The following is an 11,186-nucleotide window of genomic DNA, read 5'->3' as shown; positions in this document are numbered from 1 at the left end:
AAACGGAAAGCGGATGTTAAGTTAATATTTTGAGCCAAAATAGTAATTACAAAATATTAAAACAAAAGCAGGCAACATAAAAAAAAAGAATAGAATACAATTTGAGCCGCTAAGAAAATTATTAATACTGGTATAATCATAAATATAAATAAATCATAAATATAAAATAAATATGTATTTCAATATGAGCTTATTCTTAAAAATCTAACTGAATTGAATATTTATATGCTTGTATATGCTAAAAGCAACCCAATACGAAACCATAGATTGATTTTAGTTCATCTTTTCCGATTTTTAATGCACTTTAATGAACCGAATTCAATAATTGCCGGCACACAAAACTATTTAATGAAGCGTTGTCCATACGGAGTGCGCTTACTTATATCACCTGCGTCACAGAGATCCACCGAAAGCCACCCACATTATACCATATATATATATATAAATACATGCGTACATATGCACATATGTATGTGTGTGTGTGTGTGTATATATATTTATAAAGAGGCCTATCATGAGCAGAACAGACGCAGTTGCTGTTCGGCAAGGCTCAGCTGCGTGGACCGTGGGCTGATTAAAACTGATTTATTGCTTTAAATGCAATTTACATGCACAAAAATCGGACAGAAAGAAGAAAGGAGCAGCAGAAACCCGAATATACATCCCTATATACATATATATATGTATTTATAAATGGGGAAATTAAATGTCAAGCATACGCAGTGTAGATTATCGGCGCTAGCAACTGATTTTTGGGTGTAGTATGTTGCATTTAATTAAATAAATAACTTTGTGCTGAATGGACGTCGATTCAATTTAGTATAGCATTTTAATGGATTCTCAATGCCAGGCATTAGAAGGCGGCACGCGCAGCATATTCCGATTCCGATTCCGATTCCTATTGCGAATCCGAATAGGGGAATAGGAAAGCAGTATTTGCGGCTGGCCGCATATGTGGGCCAACTTAGTGGCAATAAGTTAAATTAGCATAAACTTAATTACCATAAAAGTGCTGGGCCGCAGTGCCAAGCGGGATTGTAGCCAGATAGGGGCACGAGCTTCACACTCGCCCGGCTCGTGTGTTTGGGTCTCTGTGCTGGCATATTTCACAGCAAATCCGCAGCGCATTAAAGCGAAATACGTGGCGAAAAAATAAAAATACAAAAAATAAAAAAACTACATAAAAGCACAGCAAAACAATGAAACCAACCAAACACACACGGCGAACCATTGCAGTGCAGTCGAGCAGCCCGAGTCTGGGGATTGTGCCAATGAAGTAACGACCGCACGGAGCGCTGGCTAAAGGGCAAGAAGGAGTGCGCTAAGTGACTGCCGTTACACATTTAGCAGGCGGAGGGGAGGAGTAGGAGCAGGAGCAGGTTGGAGGTAACATAGTTGTAGATGGGATTGCCAGGCAATACAGCTAGAGCTCTGTGTGTGTGGCAAAGGCAACGCGCGTCAGGCATTTTCATATGAACAAATGCCGCTGCCACTCGTACCTGCTGCTGCTGCTGCTGCTTGATCCCCAGAGCGACCAACACAGCAGCCCAGAGCAGCGCGACAAGATAAAAACCTGGCTCACTAAATCTGCCTCATGTGCGCCAAGGGGCCACCGAATGCATTCGCCTCGTCCAACGCGGCGTATGAGCAACGCTTGCTCTTGCTGCTACTGCTGCTGCCTCGCATAGGTTTTAGATTTGGATTTTGGCTTGGGCTTGAGTTCTGGCTTGCCTTCCGGCATATGCAAAATAATGCACACATATTTTAACTGTTGGCTGAATTCACTTAGACAAAGGTGTATGAAAACATTCCACAGCAATCTGTGCACGCATTCCGCTCTGACTTTTACGAAGGCTTTTAAATTAGTGTTTATGGCAGCTCTCTCCCCCCCTCTCTCTCTCTCTCTCTCTCTTTCTCTGTGTCTCTCTCAAAAATAAAAAAGGAAAAAAGATAAACAAAATTTCTGAAGACTTGTGGGCATTGGACTGTTATGCGTATGCAGCCCAGGTCTGAGTTTAAGTGATTGAGTGTGCGCAAAGGCAACTGTCAGATGGGAGTTGGACGGCATCCCGCTCTGATTTTCTGGTCACATCCAAATGAATGCTTGTATATAAAATAGGTTGTATTGAGATGTTTATTCGGTTCCCTCTTGATCAAGTTATGCGCATATGCATCTATTTAGAATGTCATATTCAAAGTTTTCAAGTGAGCAAACTACTCAGCCAAGTACAAAATTTCTCAAGGCGAACTTTTTGGAAATATGGAAAGGTGTCGATTGAAGTAAACTTTTAAGAGTGACTGTGCGCACAGCAGAAAAGAAAAACAGTAAAAAGGGTTCCTTCATAAAAACATGTAGCTTTAAATGCTGTTAATAAAAAATTTGTACAAATATTTTATGATAAATCAAATTAATTTGTTTTATAATGCGCTGGAATCAAGTTGTACTTTTCGATCTCTACCAAGCGAAAGACTGTGAAAGAAGGGCTTAGTTACAATGTTTTGTAGCTTGAATGGTATTTATATTGAGGGGTATTCATAATGTTGAGAAATGAGGACAAAGCCTAATACTGTAGGGGACATAGATGATTCCCCTCGTTGGTAAGTCGCAGGTGTGCATCCTTTGGAGGCGCCTTTCTGTGATGATGACAGCAAGGGTCTCACCCTTACACAGTTTCTTATTACCTGACATCGCTCTAATTATCAAAGAGTTTATAAACTCTGCTTATTATACAATCAGAATGTTCTTGAAATAACATTGGAGACGAAGGGCTTACGGCTTCAGCAATATGTTTACTTCTAATGTCGCCTTACTATGAGATTCTCATAGATTCAAGTTGAACTTACAGAATTTAATGCTTCGATTCTGTTAAGTTTTGACGTACGAGTCAAACGATTAAATTTGAAAGACGAAAAAGATAGAAAGAGAGAGGGAGAACGCGAGAAGTTCTTTTGAGGAGCTTATTAAATTAGAAACTCTATTTTTTTTTTTGAATTGGGAATTTTTTTCCCATTGAATTGAAAATCAAAAACACAAATAATATGTATAGAAAAGATGTGCTATCTGCTGTGCCATTCATTTGCAGCATTTAAGCAGCGAGGCATATCATTAATGTTAAGTTTTTACACAATTTTATCTGTGCTGAGCATAAAAAAGGGCAAGTTGATTTCGGGCAACACTTTATGTGGTGCAATTTGAAAGGCAGCTGCATTTGGCTGGCCACGGCTGTGAGGACAACAACAATACATTTGGCGAAGCAATAAATTGAACAAGCAGCCACCTACTTTAAAAGCATTTACAGACCTGCAGACCAGCTCATTGGAGCAGACCAGCAGCACCACTCAGGCCAGGGGCTGACTAAAAAGATACCGGAAATGTTACAGGAAACAAAATGACTTAATGGCCGCGATTGCCATGCCATGGCAGCATCACCGTGCAGGCTCCTGGCTCCAGGCTCCAGACTCAATGGCTGGCCATTCATTCCGAGGACTGAGGTCAGCAAAAAATACATAAAAGCATGGCCAAACCTCATTTACAGAGGACCATGGATTCATAGCTTGGCCAAAGTGGCAAGGAGCCACGACTCACATGTTCGCTGCGTTTGGCAATGCAGCTAAAGGAGCCACAAAAAGGTTCCCCATAAACAAAATCGAAAGTAACTTCCGTGATAAGAAAAAATATACTTAATAAATATACTGTAATATAGCTTAAATCATTTCGATTTAACGTTTAACATAATCTTAATTATCGAATTGCTGCAACCTTCAACCCTTTATACTCAAGGTCTTCTACCTATTCGTCTGTTCAGTCCACAAAATGTTGCAGTTAGATTTGCTCCTCTGATGACCAAATGATGAGCTAATTAATTTTTCATTTGTCAAGCATATTTCTCTTCCAGCAACAATTTTTACAACAAAAAAAACTGCATTTAGAGTTATAGCACGCAAAATGGTTAAGTTAATATTTTTAGCGACACAAATGTGAATTGAAATACGAAATTATTAAAAATCAAAATCAAAGTCTTATGAATGAAACTATTTAAATTGGGTAAAAGGTAAAAATGCTTTAATGGTATAAGGGTATAAGAGTTAAAAAGTATAAGGGGTATAAGAGTATAAGGGTATAAGGCTATAAGGGTAAGGGTATCTCCTGCTGAATCTCAGAATTTCTAAGAGCTAAAGATGCCCTCGCAGTAAGGGTTTGTTTAAAATCGTTGAAAACTTGTCCCGCTTTTAAGTAATTAATAAAAATCGCTAATTAATTCCCCTTTCTGGAGCAAATCTTCTAGGTTATGAGCTGAAGTCACCAAGTTTGCCATGTAGCTTCTTGAAAAGTATATTGCTTAATTTGTAATTTGATTTTATACAGAACTCCCACGCTTTATAAGTAGATTCCTTCGAGTAGATTCCTGAATTTAGTTTTAGGAACTATGTATAATAATAATTAGGAGTATGAAGCCCAAAAGCGAGTGCACGCAATTATCGCCGTTAAAAGCGAATACTTTGGCATTAAATGCAGTGTCAAAGGATAAGCCGCCAAATACCCTTCTATTTATCAAAGGTTTGGTCAATGTCGCCTACAGTTAAACACACACACACAAGCTCACACAGAAAGAGAGAGAGAGAGAGAGAGAGAAACAGTTGTGCATTTCTTTGAGCCAAAACATATTTCTAATTAAATTAATTAACCGAAGCGAGAATGTAGCGTATGCAAGCCAATTAGTGGAAAATGCAAATTAAATGGAAATGTCTGGCCGAGAGTGGACAACAGACCACGCGACTTGTCGCAGGCGCGAGGGGACGCAAGGACACCCAGACACAGACAGCATATCGCGCCCACACAACATACCCAGCAATCCAGCCACATTAAGAGTATATAGGTACTGTCCGTGAGCATCGTTCCCCATTGTCTAATGCCTTTTGTGGCCCTTTGTTCGGCTCTCGGCGATAATTGCGTTTAGACATGTAAGCTTTTGTTTTACATTTGTCCTTGCCTTGCCATGTATTCCTATGTACTGCTATGTTATCCCAGTGTGTGTGTCTGTGTCTCTGTGTGTGTGTGTGTGACAAGCTTAATGACAGCATAATTAAACAAAACAAACAGAGGACTTATAAAATGCATATGCGACATGTTGCCCACGGCTACCTTGAAATGCGACAAGCGACCTCTCGATAAATGCAGACCAGATACAATATTCTACTATGTACTAGTTAAATCCGGAAACAACGTGAAGCGAAGTAATAGGAGTATATTGATTTTCCTTTCCTTCCTTTTGCGAGTCATAGTCGTGCATACGCGAATCAGATTAAATACTATGATCAAAATCTTAGAAGGCTCCTCTTAAGAACTAAGAACTTATCCTAATAAATTGGAAACCTCTTTAAAGCTGTTATTGGCCTTTACGATTTCTCGAATGCGTAGTTATTTATGCACAAAACAAGCCCCTGACATAAAAGGGGCCACCCCCTGGCCAAAGTTCGTCTTTGTCTTTCACATTAGAGGCCCGACCCGCATTTTGTTCATACGCAAATTGGCCAAATTAAATCAATTCGGGCAGCACAAATTATAAACTTTGTCATGATACGACGACCTATCAAATATAATAAGCACTAAAATCTTTTGTTTTATTTGTCTTTTGATCGTTGTATGAAAAAAATACCCTCGCAGTAGGTGAGCGGGGCTTTATTGCTGCACTTATTGAAGGTTACGTGCATGAACTGATTTGAATTGATTATTAATTAGAAATTTGTCAATTGGTTTCACAAACTTCGAAAGTGACCGACTATCAGATATCCTAGCTATTATATACACTCAGTAGCAGCTAATAATATTTCAGTCTCGTGTCAGCGACTACGTCTTAATTTTAATATACATAATAAAATTTTAATAATAATATTATACATCGAATTTCCCGATTTCCATATCTTAAGCGTGCTCTTAAACTGATGAAGTCGTTAATTGTCGTGATAAGTTGGTCTTAGCCATATAATCGTAACATTTAATCTGACTTGGAAGTATCTCACTTCAAAAGCGCTGAAAAATATTCCATTAATATGAACGGAGGGATAGCCATCGCACAAAACCAATAAACTCCTTTTTATTTTAACTTGCAGTCAAGAACATTCTTTCTGATATTTTTGTAGCCGAACAGAGTATTTCGTTGTCGGATACTCTGTAGGATCTACTGAGAACAAGTCCCTAACTACGCGTAGATTGTCAATTTCGGTAAACTCGACAGATTTATCACATAAATGCGCAACTTTGTTTTTTATTTGATGCGACATTTGCCCGCATGTGCGATGTGCATGCAACTGGACCCCTCGCCCCCCCCCTCCCTCCCTCACCCCCTTAATTTCCATTACAAGCCGAACAAAGGTGGACAAATAGCCGCGACGAGTGTTTCAGCTGCTTAAATATTTGACAGTAAAATTACACACTTATTTGCACTGCGCTGGCCTGCGCTCGATATAAAAGCCGCGGCAATTGCAGCGCCGAGGATGCACTGGAAGCTCAGCTAACGAGATGCAGTCGATGAAGGGAACTCTGCTAGTGCTCACGCTGTGCCTAGGCGCTGGCGGCATCTGGGCCAAGCCCAGCTCCGCGATCTTTGAGGATGTATGGGACGATCTGAAGGATGGCGGCAACAGCATCATCGAAGGACTTCGGGAAGCCACCAATGACGGCGCTGCCATTGGCAAGAATCTGCTGGACAACCTGAAGATTACCAACGACAAGTTTTTGGACGATGTCAGCCAGTTGGGGGAGGATCTGTCGAATGCCGTCTCTGAGGCGTTGTCGACAGGCCTTAAGGACCTATCGCAAGACTTGGCTGGCAATATTACTGCCTTCAAGGCAGAGATCGATGCCGAAAAGAATCTCATCAAGAGAGGGGCTCTGAAAAATGGAATAGCCGCACTAGAAGATCTCAGTTCGGTGGTTAACGAGCTCCATTCCGGAGTGTCCAACATAAGCCAGAGGCTCGGTGAAAAAGTGAACAGCCAGTTAAACGAAACACTTAACGATTTGCTGAGCTGGACAGAGAAGCAACTGGATCGCGTGGACAACGCCACCGACGGAGTCGGTGTGCCTCAAGCAAACGAACTGATTACTCAGCTGGTCGATCGCCACGTCCAGAGTCTGATCAGCCTTGTGGAGGAGCTGGAGGTTGTGAAGACCCTGTTGGAGCAGAAGTTGAACGACAAAATCAGCGAATATGCCGGCTACGCCAAGGATCTAATTGATGCGATGAACAATTGCAGAGGTTTAAGCGTCCTTCGTTGCAGGTCTCGCATTGAGGAGGCGATCGAGAATCTGAGCGATGCGCGAAACGAGCTCAAGATCCTGCTGAAGAAGGGCAACGCGTTAATCGAGGCAGGTGTCTTTGCCAGCGATTCCATAGTCGCCCTTATAAGCCAGTTGGCCAAAGACAAGCTTAAGCTCGAAAAAGAACTAGAGGGAATCATCAGAGACAATCCCGCAAGCACGACAACGAGCGCAAGTCCAACGGCATCCGATGGCGCATCCTCAGCGGAATCGGACGGCGCATCAGACGCAGCCTCCATCTTCGGAGATATACTGTCTAGACTCGGTGATAGAAGCAGGAGTCTCCTCGAGGGCATCTTTAATGCAACGCAAAACGGCGCGGCACTGGGCGAAGATATTCTTGACGGTCTCAACGATAAGAAAGCCGCGTTTTTGGCTGATATCACGCAATTGGGAAAGGATTTGTCGAGTGCAATCTCCGACGCATTGATCACTGGCCTAGCTGACCTGACGACAAACCTGCAGGGCAACATTACGGATCTTGAGGGCAAGATCAAGGGTGAAAAGAATCTCATCAAGAAAAAGGCACTAGACAACGGCCTCGCAGCCCTAAAGAATCTCAATTCGACGGCTTTCGAGCTACAATCTGCACTTTCCAACCTGAACAGTAAGCTTGCCGAGGAACTCAGCGACCAGGTCCAGGAAGCCATTGACGACTTGTTGGCATGGAAAATACAGCAGCTGGAACGTGTTAACAATGCAACCGACGGAGCTGGCCTGCCGCAGGCGACCGGCATCATCAACCTGCTAATCCAGCGCTATACCCAGAATCTGCACCGCACCCTACGTAATTTCGAGCTCCGAAAGAGCCAGTTTGAGAAGCAGGTCAATGATAAAATAAACAAGTACACCCAAATCGCCAGGGCACTCATCGACGAAATGAACCAGTGTCTAAATGGACCCATCAGCGCCCTGCGCTGCCGAGCCAACACAGCGGGTTTGACTAGGAAGCTAAACAATGCACAAAATGAGCTGAAGAAACTGCTGAGGCAGAGCCAAAAGCTGATCAAGGCCGGAGTGCACGCCAGTAAAAATATTGCCTCCTTGTTGAAGCAGTTGGCCAAGGACAAGCTGAAATGCGAGAAGGATCTGGATGGAATCATTGAGGACAACCCAAGCGAAAACGCAACCGAAGCATCAACAACGCAGCCCGCTGATGACACAACTAATGCAGCTGATGAGACAACTGATGCAGCTGATAGCTCAACTAATGCAGCTGAAAGTTCAACTAATGCAGCTGAAAGTTCAACTGATGCAGCTGAAACCTCAACTGATGCAGCTGAAAGTTCAACTAATGCAGCTGAAACCTCAACTGATGCAGCTGAAAGTTCAACTAATGCAGCTGAAGCCTCAACAGATGCAGCTGAAAGTTCAACTGATGCAACTGATAGCTCAACTAATGCAGCTGAAGACACAACGAATCCCGCTGATGACACAACTGATGCAGCTGATGACACAACTGATGCAGCTGAAACCTCAACTGATTCAGCTGAAACCTCAACTGATGCAGCTGAAAGTTCAACTAATGCAGCTGAAAGTTCAACTAATCCAGCTGAAAGTTCAACTGATGCAGCTGATAGCTCAACTAATGCAGCTGATAGCTCAACTAATGCAGCTGATGATACAACGAATCCTGCTGATGATACAACGAATCCCGCTGATGACACAACCGATCCTGCTGATAGCTCAACTGATCCCGCTGACGACACAACGCAGTCCGGGGAATAGCCTTGGACATAAGCAAAATTAACAAACAATCCGACGAACTTTAAGCACTGATGCACTTCCTTGAATCGAAGCACTTTAGCGTAATCCTGGTGGTGGGTCAATAAACTAAGCACAATAAAAAGCCTTTACTCAATGCAAAACTCAGTCGATTTCTCTCTATGAATGCAGCGTCGCAAATTTCCTGTGCGTTTCACTCGCCTCATGTGGCACGCATTCATTTCCAATTTGGTGCCCATTGCAATTATGACGCCATTCACAATTTTTCGCTGACCCAAGCACCACGTGCGCGGCCTGCTTAAGTGCATCGCTGTTCCCCGACCGGAACCTTAGCCGTGTCCATGTCCGACCATTGCCATGGCAATCGCAGAGCATTAAGTCATTTGGCTTCCTGTTACATTTCCGGCATCTCTTTTTAGGGCCTCCTCCTCCACGTTACCTCATCCCTTGTGTGCTATATATTGAAAATTGCTGGCTTTCAAATCGGGCGGCGAGAGGAACGGGTAGCTCTTGGTCTGCTTCGACTGCAGCTTGGCAAATTTATTGGTTGCTCCGAAGTTGTTCAGACTTTATCTGATATAAATTTAATAAATAAATTTTAATAAATTTGGAATTAGTCTAATAAAATATGAGAAGTGTTTTCGGACTCTGGCTTGAAATTTGAACAGTTGAATTCAGTTGAAATTAGATTAAATATAAGACTTAATTATGAGTACTTAAAATACTCTACCTTCGAGACAGCTTTCACAATACTCTATAATTTCAATGACAGCTTCAAAAATCAATTTTGAAATAGTCAAAAATATATACTTTGAGGAGTTCAGAAATGCTAATACAAATTCGGCGACAAATTAAAGCTGCATTTTAAAACAGATTTGTGTTATTATTTAAATTGACTATTCACATAATTGCTTGCAGCTTTTTAAATGTGAATGCACTATCAGTCATACAGTTTTTGTACCTAGAAACGGGTATACGTAGAGTTACAATCAATTGTTTAATTGATTTTCATTGTTTTCTGTCACTGAAACTTATTACACTGCCTAACAGCTGATTAAATATTTGCATTTTGTGCAGCTCCACAAATATTTGAGTACAGTTATCTGACGCATTTGTATCTGTTACAAAACTATATTTAAACAATTTTTTTTTTTGTACATATACACTACATAGTAGGTAATTTACGGTATTATAAATAAGTGAAAATGTAACGACCAGACCTGTATTTATCTGCCTATCTGACAGCTTATAGGTTTTATCCCAGCTGAATGCTTGAAATTTTAAATTAAATTCTCCCAATTTGCCAATTTATATTTGTAAACTTTGATATTTTTTTAAAAGCTCGAAACGACTTTAGACATATTTACGTGGTATCACCTAGTCGAGCACAATCTACATTCGCATTCTTATATATTCAGTATTTATATGAAAATAATAAACTCTTATAATTTCCCCGCTCTCTAAGTTTTTTCATTTCCCCTTTTTTGAGCTGCCTATTTGCCTACGCTAGCGCTTATCCGAAATGTAAACCATAAAATCATAATTGTCTTTATGGCTGTACAACACACAAGCTTGCAAAATATTTTTGACTAAACAAAAATTGTTCTAATAGAAAGCTGTTGTGTATACCAGTTTGTGTATACCACAAAGTGTAATAATGCCCAGGACTTTTTGTTATACAAGCTTGCAACTGACTTGTTTGTATTTGTGCCCACAAAGTGTCATAATGCGCAAGCAAAGTGTGCTAGTACTTTTTGTTATACAAGCTTACAACTGAATTGCTTGCATTTGTACTACAGTCAGCTTGCGCATACGAAATGTGTTATACTAGGCATTTTTAAGAGCTTTGCTAAACATGTTGATAAAAGCTTACACTTGCTATACAAATGTTTTACAATACAAATAGGTTGTTGAATTAACTCTTTATATACTAGCATGCTATAAAACTGTAATAAACATTGTTTCATGATTGGATAATTTACCCTAAAAATGAGGGGTATCCATAAAAAAAGCAATAGCAAACCAAGTCTCCATTAAAAAGCAATCTCTGCAATTTCTTAATTTTGCACACAATTTTATTGACTGTAATTTAATTCTCAAGACAATTCCCATATAATCGGGTGTCTTGTTACTTAACAAC

At 40.9% G+C, this 11,186-nt stretch overlaps 1 protein-coding gene across 1 annotated transcript; it reads left to right on the top strand.

Moving 5' to 3' along the window:
* Positions 1 to 6,483: 6,483 nt before the first annotated feature.
* Positions 6,484 to 9,189, top strand: LOC135434852 (uncharacterized). Its single transcript, XM_064691575.1, has one exon. The coding sequence runs from the start codon at positions 6,521 to 6,523 to the stop codon at positions 9,047 to 9,049; it is 2,529 nt and encodes an 842-aa protein (XP_064547645.1). The 5' UTR covers positions 6,484 to 6,520; the 3' UTR covers positions 9,050 to 9,189.
* Positions 9,190 to 11,186: the final 1,997 nt, after the last annotated feature.

This window comes from Drosophila montana, unplaced genomic scaffold (genome assembly GCF_035044405.1).
Source record: "Drosophila montana isolate Dmon_TW-CO22-7 unplaced genomic scaffold, ASM3504440v1 contig_3440_1, whole genome shotgun sequence".
Lineage (NCBI taxonomy): Eukaryota > Metazoa > Arthropoda > Insecta > Diptera > Drosophilidae > Drosophila > Drosophila montana.
This window is presented reverse-complemented; position numbering and strand designations above follow the sequence as displayed.